Genomic DNA, 18,238 nt, shown 5'->3' with positions numbered 1-18,238 from the left:
CATGAGGTACTACATGCATTAAATTTTAGGATTTTTTGCATGAATACCCTCCTAAATATCGAATTTTGTATGAATATTCTTCCAAAATTAATATTTGCATGTATATCCTTGTAAAACACTTGTTTTGCCATTCTATTCTTTTTTTATTTTTATTTTTACATATGTACCTTGCTATCTAACGACGTTAAAAAATTAACGGTTTTAAATTAAAATAACTAAAATATCTTTAATGGGTAGACATACAACTAGATCGCGATCCTGATAGTAGAAAAAGAAGACAAGAACAATAGCGTAATTTTAAAATTTTATTTTATTTTTAATTAATATAAATATGATTTTTCTTAACACTGTTAGAACAACCGTTATATTATAGGCATTTGTATAATAACAGATTTGCGAGAATATACATACAAATATTAATTTTGAAAGGATATTCATACAAAATTCGATATTTAAAAGGATATTCATGCAAAAAAATCCTAGATTTTAATTCATTATGAGACCGTTCTTTTTCCAGTTATTATGCAAATAAGCATAATACAAGTACAAGATCTTTGTCCAATACCCATAAAACAGCCGTATGCTATCTTTTAGATTGATTCCTGTAGATGGACGATTATTTGGAAGATCCATTTAAAAACAGATAAAAGCTTAACATACTATGCGTACATAAGCTTATTCCAAGCTTCTCCGATTTAGTATCTGAGATATGACCAAACTAAGAATGGAAAGAGAACAAAAAAGAGCACAATATAGGTCACAGTTCGACAAAAAGATACATCAACTTTTTCTAGAATTTTGCATTCACCCGTGCAACCATATAACCCCAAATTTGCATTAATGCGTAATCACCCATTACATTTGTGGTGAAACGCTGGTCACCAGACATAATATACAACTCAAATGTGGAGATAAAACTCCACGTGAAGAAAGCATTTAGCTAGTTGGTAGCGACCGTCCTCTACACAGCTTAGCTTCTCTCTCCAGAACTGCACACTTCTGAGAAGAAAAACTTTTCTGCGTTTCTTGTGGTTCACTACAATCTGTCACATGAGCAGATATATGCATGCCAAACCCCCAAAAGATGGATCCTTAAATGGTGAAGACTGGAGAGAGCATCAGCTCATTCCCTCATCAATTGCCAAGTCTCCTGTTGAGCTACAACTTCTGAGGATTACTAACACCAGCTGGAGTGGGCACATTGCGTGAACTCATGCTTGCAGTTTTTAGGAGTCGGCGGAATTCATCCAAGCTTATCCTGCCATCCTTGTCGATGTCAGCTTCCTCTAATAGTGGGTCAATCGAGCCCTTCAAACCTGTGTGCTGCAAGCATAGTAGCTCAGTGACACCAGGTTCTAATTTTTACTTCTAATTTGTTAAAAAAAAGTATATCCTCAGAGAACACTAGAATTTAAAATGCAATCATGCTGGAGGGTTTTAAAACCACAACAACAGTGACTAGGAAAAGATACCATTCGAAGTTCTTCGGGTGTGATATATCCATTTCTGTCCATGTCAAATTTATTAAAAGCAGCTTGTGAAACTGATTGCCACTTTTCAGAGTCATGTTCCACCAACTGATGCACATGTAAAGTTGCTGCAACAAATTCAGAGAAATCTACGAGTCCATCTGTGTTGCTGTCTATCTGCTCCAAAAAGATGGAGGATAAAAGTCATTCAGGTCCATATATCCACCACAAAGCATGCAAAATAGGATTTTTTTATTTATTTTACATTAGTTTGTTTTAAAACTAGGACAGATGGAAGCCTGGACAAATATCATAGCGAGGAGGTTATGATTATGTTTACATCTGATAGTGAAATGCTGTTACTGATATATCTTGTCTTTTGACACATGAATATATGAATATGACTGTCCAGTCTGATAGTGAAATGTCATTACTGTTATATCAGATGACTTTTGACTTCTTTTTTTCCTTTTTTTTGCACCATTCTTTTACTTATTTTTTTCCTTTTTTTTGTTATAAAAAAAGAGGTTTCAGACAATTTCAACTGAAAATCATGTAGACTGTCAGCTGGCTGAGAAAGCTGTTCTAAAAACTTAGATGACTGTTATTTATACATTATTCCCAGAACGAAATAAATTATTGTAGAGTGAAGGGGTGGGTGTGTGTGTGTGTAATGTGTATGCATGTATGTATGTATTCTTATGCAATATAACATCCCTTAAAAATAGAGAAAGCAAGTCTATTCTTGTTCTACATACATTTTTGCCTCCAAAATTCCAACCTTTGCTCTATCTCAACTATTGGAACTAATTTGTTTAAATCTCAGTACTGGGCCTGGTCTCAGTGTGCTCCTAGGATGGTATGGGACAGGGACAGGATGGTACAGTCCAGATGGACTACAACAATAATTAATAATAAAATAAAAAGAAAAATAGAAATTTGCCTCCAGGTCCAACCCGGTCCATCCACTGTCCCAGTGTGTCCCAACTGCTGGAAGCCTGGAACACAAACGGGATGGTCAGAAGGTCCCAGTTCAAGAGAGAACAGGTTTCCTGCACCCATCCAGAAGTATTGTTTTCTTCCTAGAATCATAGGGTACTGGCTTGCTGGTACCATCAAGACTTGATGCACATTATAATGCAAATAGTGCACAACAGCGCATAACGCCAGAATGGAAATTTGTAAGGGTAGTGGCCTACCGCCTGAAGAATCTCTGGAGCATGAGGCCCCTTCAGTCTCCACGGAACATCTTTTGCAAGAGCCTGGACAAAATTGTCACAATGATTATGACTCTGAAATGAAAAGCATAACATGTACATAAACCTTAATCAAAACTTAATAAAAATTGATTACTTGTACTAGCACTGATCTATAGAAAATGACTCGAGCCCATGCCAAAAAGTGAAACTAATCCTAAACTACATGTATGTTAGTTCGCAATTGCTAAAAGACTTATCAATAACACTAATATAAGCAGATGTTAACAGGTCATTTCTCAGAGGAACTTAAGTACAATTTTCATTCTGGCACAAGCTAAATGTCACCATTTGTTATTGTGACTCATGAAAAAACTACAAAACCAAGGAAAAGATCCTCAAGAAAGTAAGAAAACATGAGCTTTCCAGTGTATGTCAGTTATATACTCAACAGGTTATGACTTATGAGAGGAGAAGCCACCTCCGATCAAGCAATTATATTTTGGTAGAAAGTTCTAACAATGTTTCTGAACACTAAGAAATACTCATTTCGGAAGAAAATTGACTACTATTATTTCCCAAATACGCGATAATGGATGTTCTTGTAAAAGCAATCTGATCTAGTTCAGGAGATGGATTGGAGTAGCTTTTAAATAATCTTTTACACTATAGACAATTGAGAAGAAGATTTGTCTACGAAAGGCTAATAAAGAAGATACCCATCACCTATCTTTTTGAGCAAACTTTCGTGCAAGGACTCGTGACTCTAATATCATTGTACCAAGAGGGCATTATGTCGGGAGTCATGTCTAACAAAGCATAGAAACAAACCAATAACTAATTTCTTTTATCTTTGTTAACATTAAATCACCACGATTATGATGCATTTACGAGTTAGAGATGACATTTCACATACTTATCCATCAAAATGGTGCTAATATTATTTTAAATTACTAGTTATAGGCATCATATAAGTGGTCAGAACTGTGTAGAAGTGGGAAATTTTGGTATCTGGATGTTCCAGTCTGCTTTGCTGTATGTTTTCAAAGGCACGCAGGTACTGAATATGCTACACACAGTGGCACAGATATCAATCTCATGCATAGGGATGCTGTATTTAAATCATTTTTTTAGTTATTAAGGTCACAGGTGCTAAAAAAATCACTCATTTATACATTGTGGGGAAGCAGGACTTATAATCTACAGGCTTAAATAGACAACTTTAAAACTGAAAAGTATCATGTGATGAGTGGGAATGCAATAATCAATCTTAACCTTATGCGAATATTTTATGAACCAAAAATTGTTCAAGTTATATTACATTTTAAGCCTTGTTTTCAACATCATGTCAACCCCTTGATACATATCAAATACTAGCCACGGTAACTTGAGACACGAGAGGGGCCCATGAAACCTGTAGATTCAATTGGCTAGTTGGAATGTACCTCATCCATTACACAGTATACGCTCATGCAAAGAGGTAGCAACTAAACCTAAGCAAATCTGGCCCAACCTGATTTTGGTCAAGCTCAAGTTGGGGTTTTCAGCTTGTCGGGCTAGGCATGGCCTCAATTTCTCAAGCCCAACAAAATTCGGGCCAAGCTCAAGCTTGGTGTTTCTTAACCTAGCCCTACATGAAATTTATTTTATATGTTTATATTTATTTTATTTTATATGATTGAATATTTAATTATGTATTATACATTATATATTATTATATTTTTTTAATTTATTTTTGTATTTTACATTTTTTAAAATAAAAAGCAAGAGGGGAATCAAGACCACTCGATGGCCGATCCCTTATTTCCCTCTCTTCTCCTCAATACGCCTCTCCTGCTCTACGAACATCACCGAACATCCCATTAACCCCACCTCGAGCTCCTCTCTCTCTCTCTACTCCTCACCTAGCTAGCTATCGCTCCTCCCTCTCTCACTTGGCACCTCATCCTCATAGGTTGCTGCCGCCGCTCCTTTCTCTTCGCCTCACCCTAGCTAACCACCTCGCTGCTCCATCTCCTCTCTCGACACCTCACCCCAGCTGACCATCGCCATCTCTCCATCTCTCTGCTTCAAACCAGCTAGCCGCTGGCACTCCTCTCTCTCTCTCGCACGTGCAAAGCAGTGTCCCTTCACCCCTCAATTTGGAGGAGCTAATCGAACTCCATTCTTCCTCTCTCACACATGCCCAGGTCAATTTGGGCTGCCGGATCAGGCCCAAGCCTTTAAATTATGTTGGATAGGGCTCAAACTTTGAAGTTCAGACCCAAAGCCAGGCCATGCTCAAGCTAGGGAAATTTCATTGATATTAACCCAAGCCCAGCCCAAACCTTATGCCTGACCAGAAATGTGTTTAGGTCTAGGAGCAACCCCACACACCACTCCTTGGATATGATAAGTGTAGAGAGATGAAGGGTCAAGGATGTAGTTAAGCATTTTGGCACATATTAGTTCACTATCTTGGAGCAAATATAAGAAGTGTAAAATAATTGACATGTTAGGCATAACAGTGCAGAAGGTTGAGTAGTCCACCATTATAATATGAGTTCAAGTAGACAAGAAATCCAAGTATCATTGTAGCAGTGAGAGATTAATAGAAGAGACATTCACTATTTCTTAGCCATGTCCATGAGGTTTAGTTCTATTAGAAATTCAAGGTTCGTCGTATCAGTACTGGACTCGTACCGGTGCCACACTAGCATAGTGTCGGTACGGTATGGTATGGCGTTTTTTTGGTGTACCGAAGGTCGTTCGCCACCCATACCGATACTGGTACCAGTACCGAACCGGTACAGTACGATACATCCGGTACACTCGGTATGGTACAGTATGGTACGGCATACTATGATTAGAATATAAACATATTAATTGACATGCATGCATGACCTCCATATCCAGCACATACTCAACATGGATATCTCAATCCAAAGCATTTGTCTTCTGTTTTTAACTTTACTAAGCCACTAGGATCTAATACCAAATCTTTATCCACGTTAATATCCAGTATCGTAGTTAGCCAGCATTCTCTGACAAAAATCAAAGACGCCGCTGATAGAATTTGACTAAGCTTGGTCTTGCAGATAGGTAGGAAAAAGTTTGTTGATTTATGTTTCACAAGTTAGATTCAATATCACATCCTTAAAGTTGCAAGATAAAACGTAAGCAGTAAAACGGGAACAAAATTGAACACTACACTTTGTAGCTAATACTTAGAGGCAGCTTCCAGCCTAATCAAAATACTACTGATCTCATAAATATTTCTTCTTTCACTGACTGAATTAGATTCTTTAGACTAGAATCAACAAATAATAAATACATTTAAAATTGGTAAGACATCATCTGATTTGGTGCCTCTTGAATGCCTTTCTGGCAAGCAGAAAATAACTTCTACCTCACCACACTAGAGAGGTTTAGTGCAAAACTTTTAAAACTAACTTTGTCTAAATTCAGTCTCTGATGGCATGTAAAGACTTAAATTTTAGATTTCCATAAGAATGAAAAGTTTTAAAAAGAATGTTCCGCACGTTAATGAATTTAGACAAAATATCATTCTGTCTTTCTGCATACTATAATGATATTTTCCATACCAGTTATAATGTTAAAAATATGAAGGATCAACAGTTTGTTCCTTGATCCCAATTTTTGAAGAGCAATAATAAACTAATTGTGTTGTCAAAGAACGGAAGCATTTCGTATGGAAAACCTAAAAGCTGCCTCTTCTGTGCTTTAAAGCAAACTTTAGGCCTAGGTTGTAAGCCAGGTATGGAATTCCTCCCCCCTCAATATGTAGTATAAGTTTTATCTTTCATCATGGCTCAAGAAGGAATCTAGATATTTCTAGTTAGCTGGTAATGTAAAACAGATAACAGTCAAGTTAGCCATTTTGACAATAATCATCTAGCATGGTTCAAAAATTGAAGTTTTCATTTTTCTTTAACAGTCAGCAGTTATGAAACTACACTGGAAAAACTAGCACTACAGAACGAAAATCCTTACAAGAATTGCCAAAATCAATGCTTTATTGAATAGAAAAAAAGATAAATTAACCATTAGAAAGTCTTCTGTTTAGCTGTACAAATTTGTCATAGATGGTTTCAGAAATGCTATGTTCAACAACAGAGAATGGCCTAGAATAATGAAGTCATGAAACAGACAAAAAGTTAATCTGGAATGAGAATAATCCTTAGCTAATTGCTGGAAGGTAATGAATTTTTAAACATAGGTAAACCAATTTACAAAAAACACCATTATAATTTTTCTAAATGGCTTATGGAGATTGCAAATTTTATGCTGAATATTAAGAAAAACCTACATGTCTCATTTCTTCGAGACTGATTGCACCATTTTTGTCCACATCAATTGCATCAAACTGGTCACGGAGAGCAGCCAGCTCGTCTTCATTTAGTGTACTTGCCAATGCCTGCACAACTCATTACCTTAAATTCCAACAAGGCATCTGCAAAATACTAATATATGTAACATATTATGCTTCAATTCTTCTGGAAATAGTTCAAATTTGTTTACCCTTAGTGCAAACTGCTTAAAACGGCTGTACTTCACAAACTCACGCACGTTATGAAGCACAGATATATCTAATGGAATTTCTGATGCATCTCCTCCTTCTCTCACCCATGGGTGTGCTGTGAAAATGGGGGCCAAGAGGTCAGAAAACACATCCATGAAGAAGTTAAGATCTTAAAAAAAATGTAACAAGAAAACAAAACCATCAACATTGCATGGTACAAGATCCTTTTTATAAGTTTGAGGAGATCTTGTAACTTTTAAATGGATATTACTAAAAACAAGTTGTTTACATAAAATTCCATGACTAAATGTTAGAACAGATTTTATAAGTAATCCAACAACCCATGGATGTACCATGTATCTTAGATGGATTGTCCAGCCTAAAGATTTTAAACAGCTCAAATTAATACATACATAAAGCCTGAGCAGCAGTCAATCTTGTACGAGGATCCTTAACTAATAACTTATTTACAAAATCCTTCGCACTGTTGCTTATGCTTGGCCAAGGCTTCCGACGAAAATCTGGCTTGTTCTTTAGCACCTGCAAACCAACAGAATAAGAATAACACTATAGCACCTCCAGAAACATAAAGACGGCCAAATAAAGAAGATAACATACAGTGTTTCCATTACATTGCAATTATAATTACAAGAAACTGTTAAATTGAACCTCTACAGGTTAAAGGATTATAGATAGTCCAAAAATTAGTATCCAAAAATGATTACAAAAATGGAGACCAAGTTTTATTGTCGTGATCAGCAAAGCAATTATCAGTAGCAAACAGCAAAAATCAACATAAATATGAATGTTACCATTGTATTTTGGGTGGATTATGATCATATGCTTCGATTAGAATATCCCAGAAACCAGAATGGAATTTACCTCCTTAAATATTCCATCCTCAGTTTTATCCCAGAAGGGACGTCTTCCACAAAGCAAAATGTAGGTTATGACACCTATGCTCCAAACATCTGATTCAGGACCAGACCTACGTTTCAGTACTTCCGGGGCCACGTAGTAGGCACTGCCAACAATGTCATGGAATCTCTTCCCTGGAACATGCCATATCTGAAATGTCATATCTATACAGCTAAAAACCAACTGCCTAAAATACTATTTCTGTAAAAAGTTCCAAATCACATAAATATGCAGAAAAACAAATTCACCAAATATGGAAGTTTACAAAGATTGGAGATGTTTCCTATGCACACCTGGCTTGATGAAATCTGAAAGGCCAAAATCTGTTGCCTTCAGGGGTGAGTCCTCTTTTGTTGATTTGAAAAGGAAGTTCTGCAAAGGTCAAGCATGTAGGGTGTTATACTATCTAGTACACATAAAAAGACTTCGACTATCAATAGATCAGAAGTTTAACAACTGCTTTTGTGCATTCAAACTATACCTCAGGCTTCATGTCTCGATGTACCAAACCATGCAAATGACACTCAGCTGCAACTTTAAGCATCTGCCGTACTACTATTGCAGCATCTTTCTCACTGTAACGGCTATCCTTTCTGCAGAAAATTTGTTCAAGATCAACACAATTAAACTGAAAAAGTTATTGTAACGGTGCTCCAAGTATTAATTAAAAAGTAATGGAATCTAAGAAACAAACTCATTCATATCTAAACTTTGAAAGATAATTGTTAAGATATTGATATCTAATTGAATAAGAGGATATCTGATTCTCTTTTTTTTACCAACAAAATTATGTTTTTTTTGATTCAATGAAAAGTAAGCAGTCTTACTTGGCCAATATTCGATCCAGCAATTCACCACCCTCACATAATCTGATAAAAAGTGCAAAATGAAAAAGTCATTAACATGACCATTCTTTTAAAAAAAGAGAACACCCGCTGTTATTTCAGTAGAATACACGTATCACTCAACAAACAGAATAGACTAACAAAAATGTGACCACGTGACTAAAACAGTGCAACTGCTACAAGGTTAGCTCCGAAAAAACTACGACTTGCGCTATTCAACTCAAGATATTCTCAGCAGAGAAGGCAAAGATTAGCAGTAAAATAAAAGCCAACACCAAGATACATTTTGTTGAGTTGTTCTGAAATTCATATCTGAGCACTGACCATTTTGGTGGCCAGGCCACAGGTAGCCGATGCAAACATAGATGGGTCCAGATGACATAAACAAAGAAATTAATAAAAATACACAATGTTTTGGACTGCAAAAGGTCCTCTAACCATCCAGGTTGAGCTATGAGAAGTTGGATCTTTTACCAGTCTTTTACAAATAGTGCCTTATGACCTGACCTGACCTATATTTTTAACAACAGGTCAAACAGATTTACCTATTGGGGTGCCATAGGTTTAAAAACACTAAAGAGGGTCATGGAGAAGTATTTTGTACATCCTACAGAGATATAAATGCTACATGCACAAATTCATGAAGTATTGTAATATCTACCAAGAAAAACATTTTTAGCTGAAGATAACAATAATCGATAAACCTCTTTCTTCTTTTCTTTTCTTTTTTTTTTTCTTTTGAAGAAATACAGCATGACCGCCACCTTCCAGGATCAAAGCTGGAATCTCTTCCCAGAGAATGCACTGAGGAGAGGGGTGCCAACCAGCAGCCCTATTGGCCAATATAACAGTAATGCAGAATTTACCTTTACATTATATCTTTGGTTAGAAAGATACCACTTCTTTAGAAAATTCATGTTAATATATATCAAATAAAAGCGATGATACAAGGGCCTACACTAGTTATAAGCAAATACAAACAAGTTAGCAAGCAAATCATGTTTAACAGGGATCATAAAGACAAGCAAGAATGCATTTCCAGTATATCATGATATATTTTAGTTTCATTTATGCAAATAAACATAAAATCATGATTTCATTCCCATAATGGGTCAAGAAAAGACATTGCTACCGACACAAATGACTTTTGAGACAACTGCAAAGATAATTAATCTAATGATAATAGAAAACTTACTCCATAACTATATAAACATAAGAATCATCTTCAAATGCATTATGGAAGTGGACAACATTCTCATGTCCTTTTAGGGCTTTCAGTATCTTCACTTCACGCCTGACATCCTCAACAGCAATAGGAAGGACCATCTGCCAAGAAATAATATACCTTATACCAATTACCAATAAAACATTTATGAGCAGGTGAATAGCTGCCTCATGAAATTCAAATATTCTGTACTGGTAGTTAAAATTGATAAACATAGTAACAACTGTTTTATCCAATACATAATCAGAGATATAAATAAAAGTTCAGCTGAACAGCATATGTGCGAGCAGCTTGGATTCTTTTTTTCCCCCTTCAAAATGGGCGTTCATTTTTCATCTCTCTCCAACTTCTTTAATATAACCTTACAGAACATGTTTCCGGGGCAAAAACAATGGGGAATGACACTCTTTATCCAGAAGATGCATGGTATGCAGAAAAGATTTTTCTTGTAAACAAAATGCAGGGCATATTTTTCAATCCGGGGTACCTGTTGCATCATTAGATAAGAAATGAACAATAAATATGTCAAACTATTGAACATTATTTTTTGAACAAAACAAAACACTAGAATATATTTCACCGTCAATAACAGAGAGATATAAATTCATACACACAAATTAATAGATAGAAATCCTTAGGACATTGCCATGCTTAATTAAGCGAATGTTATATTCATTCACCAAGGATTAGCATGTCCAACAATAGCCAAAGATGCAGGCACTTTCTGATTAACATGTCCAATTGTCCATGCTTAGATTTAGACTAGGAGAGTACAACAGAATTGTCCATTTGAAGAAAAAAAAAAAGAGTATCTAAAAATAATCAATTACTTTCTTCTATCTAAATTAAAGGGTTGCTACTTTGTAATATGGCATTTATTGTTCGATATGCACACACTAGGATATGTTCATACCAGGATAGTTCGCCATAGGCACAGCAAGTATAAAGGTACACCCAAACATACAGCATTTACACATAAGCACATCTGAAGACCGGATCAACTACCTAGCAAGAAGTGCCCTTGCTCCATCCAACTATTACCTTCTTTCTTCCTCCGTATAGAATTGTTTGGGGTAATTGGGTGCGGTACAGGGTGTTGGGAAGAACAGCTGTTTTTTCCAGATTGGAACAATGGACATGCAATCGGTGTCGAATGAGATGGTAGTGGGCCAGAGACTAGTGTGAAACTCATATTGCTCTTGAGTATACAAAAATAATACATTGTTAAACCTAGAGGGTTTTACATGAAGTATAATATAAATCAAGAACTTGTCTTGCTAAACAGTAAATTTAGAAGGAATACAAAAAGGATATACGAAGCATCCTGAGCAATTGAAAGATTAAACTTTTGTTCTATATTTTTTGTTGGAGGTATAGTTTATCTTCCTGTCTCTTAATCCTTTTTGTGGAGTATGGCATATACTTAATTTCTGGAGTTAGTTTTAGCCTGTCTAGAACATATCTGTTGTCAGGTTATAAATTTGCAAGAATTGCTGCTAGCAGCTCCTCCATGTCTAATCAACCGATGAAAAAGCTTTACACTGACTTGACTTCCAGCTTTCTAGTATCATCATAATAATATTATTCATTATTAAGAATTTAAGGAAAAATTAAGCCATATCACTTAGGCCACGTACTGATTTGAAGCTTAAATAGGGGTGAGTACTTCATTGGTAATTAAATAGGGAGTTCTAATGTACCAACCCAGTACAAATTGATGCAACAAATAATTAACTAATTGCATCACAAGCGTGCAGGATTAAGAAATTGAAGAAAGAAAAAAACATAAGGCATGCTTTCGAAACTCTATACAATAGAATTAGTGTCAAGATCTTCCCCCCTTTTCTTGAGGATCAAGACATATTTATTTCTCTCCGATCCAAATGGAAATCTCCAGTTTAAGTCAGCCAATCAGATCCATGAAAAAAAAAAATCCAGCAAGAAAGAAACTTTCTGCAGAAGAGAAAAGTAAGAACCCCATGTCTTGCGGAATTACCTTTTTCTTGTCGATCCTCTTGACGGCCACCCGCCCCCCATTGGCCTTGTCGGTGGCGACGAAGGTGTACCCGAACTGGCCGTGCCCCAGGAGCTTTCCGATCGCGTACCGGCTCTCGAAATCCTTGTCGTACCCAAAGTCCGTCCTCTTCCCGCACGGCACCTTCCCGCCCGCCCTCCTCCCGGCCGCCTCCTCCTGCTTACCCCGCCGGTTCTGCGCCTCCGGCTGGTCCTGGTTCCCGCCGGCGGCGGCCGCCGCGTTGCTGCTACTGGAGCCGCTGACCTTGATGGCACACGACCAGCACGAGCCCATCGCCTCCTCCTCCTCCTCCTCTCTTCGTCCACCTCAAAGCGATTAACATCAACACATCACAAAAACGCTGTATGCTTGCAAGAAAGAAGAGCAAGAGGGCTTAAAAGGGTGAGATTTAGAGGGATCGAAAGGGGCAGAAAGAGAGTGGGAGGAGAAACGGTCAAAAGGAGGAGACCTACGAGACCTGGGAGGAAGCCAAGAAGAAAGGCGACGTGAGATTAAAAAAAAAAAAAAAAAAATCCCTTTAGTTTGTTTTTCGAAGTCTCGTGATCGCGGCTGGGTTTTTGGTATTTCAATCGTTCAAATACAAGAAACTAAATTATTCTCTCTCTCTCTTGGCGTCCTCTCTCCCCGTCGTTGCCGTCGTTGAGTTGGTTGGACTTTTTCGGCCGCGCCCGTTTATTTTATGCCTTGGAGTTGGTTGGTTTGCTTACTTTCGGTTTGTGTTGGTGTTGCCGACGACGGGATCGGGTCGGCCAGCACGGACGCGCGGAGCCAACACGCTCATCCCCGCACGCGCTTTCCCTTCGCCGACGTGAGAATTCGGAGAGTTTCTTGCCTGGAAACAACCACGTAGGCGTTTTTGGAGATTTGGAGAGATTTTTTTTTTTATTGAAGTGGGAGGCAAAGCTACCCGGCATCTATTATTAGAAAAAAATATGTATATATAATTTATTTATAAAAAAATATAAAACTAATAAAATATTTTCATAAAAAGTAATGGCTTGTAAATTTGTTAAACTATTCAGTAAGTTAAAGAATCTTATAAGTAATTTAAAGGTACGCGTGTGAACAAATATGAACGGGCGGAAAAATGCGGAGGATGCTCTTGGTTGTGGGGCATGCAATCATGTGCCGCCATCTAGCCAGTGCCCTCCTAAACTTAAATTAAATGATAAGATAAGCTGATATCAGGAAGAAGGTTTTCCTACCCTCTTCAAGCCTTTCTTATAACCTGATTAATAGAGACTCATATGAGGCAATGATCTGAAGCAAATCTTGTTAACAGATATTACAGCACATAAATAAGTTGCTAGGACCTTCAAATCCTAGGTCCACCAACCTAGGATTCCTCACAAAGGCTCGGAAGTTCTTAACATCTCTATCAGCTCCAAAAGATTTCTCCCTTGTGTGTCAAAATTTCAATGAAATAGTAGATTGGGTAGCCTCGTAAGCGGCTAACCATTTTGAAAAGACCTCTTTGGTTAGGAGAGAGGGAATTACTCGGTGGACTCCAGGTTGATTTTTTTGGATGTATTCATACTTCTTATGTATGATTCATCGGTTCTTGCAACAACAAAAAAAAAAAAAAAAACAAAAGATAAAAGAGAAAGATGCAATATAAAAGCCTGCCCAACAGACTCCCACAGTATTCGACGTTGTAAAACCAAACCAAGGGCCCTGAGGATGGTGTAATGATGCCTATCTTTTTTATGAGTGAAGCTCGACTAATTGCCCCACATCCTTCCGCCGGACCACCAAGTCCATCAGCTAGCACCATATAATATTCCCAATTTGGACCCATCATATGCAGTGTATACGAGGCAGTGAGTTGTCAGCCAGCCTTGCTTCAACAAAACAACGAACATCAGGAGCAAAGGAACGAACTAAGGACTTAAAAGAGTATTTTACAGAAGGGGCCCTGGAATTCCACATTAAAACTTTCATGCATGGTGTTGTAGTATCGATCGTACCCTCCTTCTGCCCCACTCACCTTCTGAAACTAAACCAATCTACTCTCCTTAAGAAGCAAAAGCACTTGAATCATACACATCTACCGCCTGCAGCTGAGAACCAGTCGATGTGACTCGATGTTGATACTCTGCTACTCCTCCTAAAGCTTCATTCAATTGAGTAGATAGAAGGGAATGAGAGTGAGAATTGTTAGAAGAAGTACTTGGGTGATGCAATGACTCTTCTGCTGATTGGGAAGTGAGGAGGTGATTTTTTTGATATCACCCTTTTAGGTTGCATCCGGGAAGGGGCATACTGCACCGTCTTCTCCGACGGTGTTGGAGAACGCCTCCCCTCGCGTTCCAGTTCTGATGCTACCATAGAGAGTCTTTTGAAGTTATGTCTGCAGCCCATATGCAGCAATTACAAGCCGCCAAGGTGTACAATAAAAAACTTTATAATTATATCTTCCTAAATAAAAAGATTTTTGATAATTTTAGAAGGCTGGAAATGAATCATGGTTGGATGTATTTTTTTTTTTTTAAGAAATCAGTGGGATATTAGGTGCCTATTTGGGAAATCATGGTCATGAAAAGGTCTAGATTTTACGGTTCATGCAAGCTCTCGGTTGATATAATTATATTTTGCTAAATAAGAAGATTTTTTATAATTCAGAAGATCAGACATGAAGAATAGTTGGATGTAGTTTTCTTTTTCTTTAAAAAAATAGTGGAATATTCTATTAATTTCCTAATAAAACAATTAATGAAGAAATAATTTTCTAAAAAATAGTTTTAAATGATCAAAAAATAAAAATTAGTTTTCAATAAAAAACTTTATATTTATATTTTACTAAATGAGAAGATTTTTGATAATTTTAGAAGGCCACACATGAAGAATAGTTGGATGTATTTTTTTTATTTTTTTTAGAATCAGTGGAATATTGAGTGCCTATTTGGGAAATCATGGATATGGAAAGGTCTGAATTTTATAGGTTCATGTAAGCTCTTGGTTGATATCTATTACTGTTCTGGCAAAATGTGTTAAGTAATGCAGAATATTATAATATTATTAGAGACAGATGTAATTTATTTGTAGACTTAAATAGGATATATAGGAGAAGATTGGGTATTATAATATATTATGAAAAAAGGTCTTTGTAAAGGTTGAGCATTTGTGGGCTTAAATAGGCTTATTTTAAACCCGAGTGCTCCACATTATGACTTGAGGTTGAAAGAGGTGCTTCGATAATGTTATTAGGTAATATCAATCAAAGTGCAGGTCTTTGTAGTGGTACTAAAATAATCATTGAAGCAAAAGTCATCCCACATTGTCATATTGGTGCTAAGGTTTATATTCCCTGCAAAATAACACAAGTAATGGAAATAAAATGGTCATTTATTTTTAAAAGAAGGCAATTTCCAATAAGACTTTGCTATGCTATGATAATTAACAATATTCAAGATCAAATATTAAATAAAGTTGGATTGTACTTGCTTGGCCCAGTATTTAGTCATGGTGTTATATTACGCTTTTGCATGTTACATTGCATCAGGAGCTTAAAATCTGATAAAAAATGAATATACAGGGCTAGAAGATTATACAAAAAGATTGCCGGCCTTCAGGTATTTTTTTTCATTATATAGTAATATATTATGATTTATCAGATAACACTACTTTATCTGATTTTTTTAATTTTGTTGCATATCATACTATACTGTTTTTGTAAAAAGAATAGCAAAAGATATGGAATACAGTTTGCTATCGCAGCTATCGCTAAAAAAATAGAACCGGAAGATAAAGGTCAAGCTTGCGAGAATTTGGGATTCAATAAATCCCAATGCTGATAATCAATTGCTAAGTGTAGATTGTAGCGATGAGAAAGTTGTAATGACTCTTTAATAATTCCTTATCATTATATATGTGTGTGTGTGTGTGTGTGTGTGTGTGTGTGTGTGTGTGTGTGTTCTATCTTTATACTTATGATAAATTTATTTTATATACGAAACTACGATTCAAATATCAATTTATAAAGAAGATGCTACACAAGTCAAGAGCTTGGTCATTTAGAATGTATATATTTTTGAAAAATTCAATGTGGCTTTGAATAAAAAAGTTGTAGAGCTGCTGTGCATCAATATATTATCTATGTTAATGGATGGACAATTGTGCAACAAGTTGATGGTGACAGCAGCTCCATACCCCTTCCAACAATTTAATTTTATTAATTTTGATGAATTTCCAGCTAGAAATTATAATGATCTTCCTTTAAACAGGTATACATAAACTTTATTCACCATTATTCATGATTTTTTTAAAAAAAAATATTTTGACTATATTTGTCTATTTATTTTGCAGATGTTATTAGTCATATCATAGCTGTGGGATCTCTTGAGCAAACCCATATCAAGCAAAAGTTGGATTCTATAAATAGAAAAATCTAAAGTAACATATATCTACTCAATTTTCTTTTCAATTATCATAATATGCAAATATTTTCATTCATCTATCTTTTCTTATCTTTAAATAGTACAATATTATTAAATGTCCATAACTATTTTATCTAATTTGTAGCATGCAAAAGTTATCTGTCACCTTCTAGGCCAAATTTGCTAAAGAGGTCAATCAAAATATTATTCGTGAAAGGAAAAGAGAAGGCATAGTTATTTTTATTTTGATGGACATGACTGTAAAAATATATAAAAGTTTTTTTTTTCTCTATAGTATTTTCTACTAAGAAAATCGATTTTACGATTATTAAAGCACTTTATATGCACTGTATCTACAAAAAAAAATATGCTTATCAACAAGTTCGATATCAAGATTTTATATGGATATGGGGATGTTGGACATAATAAAGTATCGAAAAAGGTTATGACAGAAATTTACGATAATATATTGAACAAAAACTAGAATCATGTATTATGATCTAAATATACCTATAAATTTGTGTATAGGATAAAAGCACTAGTTGCTCTAATTAGATTTATGGAATAGGAGCAACAAATTATTGTTAATCCCCAGGATGAAGCTATCACCAATAGAAAAACAACCAAAGAATTACTAAAATTGAATCCACATTACTTTTAAGTATAATCTGAAATTTAATTATGAAATTATCATGTATTCACACAAGAAACTCAAATTATTTTTTTTTCTTTTAGGAGGTGAAACTCACATGTAAGGCAAATCTAAATGAAATTGACACCTTTTATGGTTGTGCAAAGCATGCTATAATTGCAAGATTGAAATAAAAATTTAAAGTGACACATTTTGGTGCAACTAATATCATAAAAACGATCAACCTTTAGTGCCATGGTAGAATCATAATATCTTCTTAATTATCCTATTTTATTTGTTATAAAGGGATAAATTTTTTTAATTAAACAAAAATAAATGTCATATATCTAACCTTGCTAGGCATAAATTAAACACTATTGTCGAAGATGGTACTGGTATAGCAAATTTTATCATATTTAGAAAATTAGCTCAGCAACTAATTGACATCCCAACACTTAATCTTGAAATGAACCCAGATTCACTCTTCCAGCTGTTATCAAAAAGATTTTCAATGACGGCTGCATCTTCTAAATTATGGTTGGTTCACAAAATTCTAATGATAATAGCTATAGTTTCAAGGTAACCAACATTTTTCAGAAAAGTGAATCTTAGCTAGGTAATTTACATGGAAGTTTTGCATCTGAACTTTCATCTCTAATTCTACAAGAATCTATTTTTTCAATTCCTGAGAAACAGATTCAGTATGAACCTTTTCAGCAAATCACTCCTACAAAAAAAAAAAAAAAATCCAATAACATATTTTAATTAGGAGTCTTTCTTTTTTTCGCTTCCGAAAAAAAATTCTGAAATAACTTCGCATAACCCATATGGAAAACTATTGAAAACGCCACCTGCAAAGAGATTACGATGGAGGTAACTTTAGTTCAATCATTGTCTTGCCATTTGTTTGTTATTTTTGCAATCATTTATATTTCTATTGCATTACAAAACCTTCACAATTGAATAATACTCTAATATCAGTTCAAGTGAACAACCTACAGTCAACGAAGATTGATAATAT

At 35.6% G+C, this 18,238-nt stretch overlaps 1 protein-coding gene across 1 annotated transcript; it reads right to left on the bottom strand.

Annotated features, from left to right (window-relative positions):
* Positions 1–725: 725 nt before the first annotated feature.
* Positions 726–13,040, bottom strand: CPK28 (calcium-dependent protein kinase 28). Its single transcript, XM_039117413.3, has 13 exons — positions 12,663–13,040; positions 12,172–12,550; positions 10,146–10,276; positions 8,933–8,974; positions 8,587–8,698; positions 8,399–8,477; positions 8,070–8,239; positions 7,601–7,727; positions 7,187–7,302; positions 6,975–7,082; positions 2,669–2,731; positions 1,473–1,646; positions 726–1,323 (listed from the first exon to the last, which is right to left on the bottom strand). The coding sequence occupies exons 2-13, from the start codon at positions 12,481–12,483 to the stop codon at positions 1,159–1,161; spliced, it is 1,599 nt and encodes a 532-aa protein (XP_038973341.3). The 5' UTR covers positions 12,484–12,550; positions 12,663–13,040; the 3' UTR covers positions 726–1,158.
* Positions 13,041–18,238: the final 5,198 nt, after the last annotated feature.

The sequence above is a fragment of the Phoenix dactylifera genome, chromosome 3 (genome assembly GCF_051530095.1).
Source record: "Phoenix dactylifera cultivar Ajwa chromosome 3, Ajwa_hap1_PhDact_Kaust_v1.1, whole genome shotgun sequence".
Classification (NCBI taxonomy): domain Eukaryota; kingdom Viridiplantae; phylum Streptophyta; class Magnoliopsida; order Arecales; family Arecaceae; genus Phoenix; species Phoenix dactylifera.
The sequence above is the reverse complement of the archived record's forward strand: the minus strand, read 5'-3'. Positions and strand labels throughout refer to the sequence as shown.

What these genes read in the sequence shown, in the direction of transcription:
- CPK28 (XM_039117413.3), bottom strand. Translation starts at nt 12,483, where the DNA reads ATGGGCTCGTGCTGGTCGTGTGCCATCAAGGTCAGCGGCTCCAGTAGC. An exon ending in GTCTCGAAGAAATGAGACAT is followed by an intron (nt 2,732 to 6,974) that starts GTAGGTTTTTCT and finishes AATTTTGTCCAG; the next exon opens with GCTCTTGCAAAAGATGTTCC. An exon ending in CTCCAGAGATTCTTCAGGCG is followed by an intron (nt 1,647 to 2,668) that starts GTAGGCCACTAC and finishes TTTTTGGAGCAG; the next exon opens with ATAGACAGCAACACAGATGG.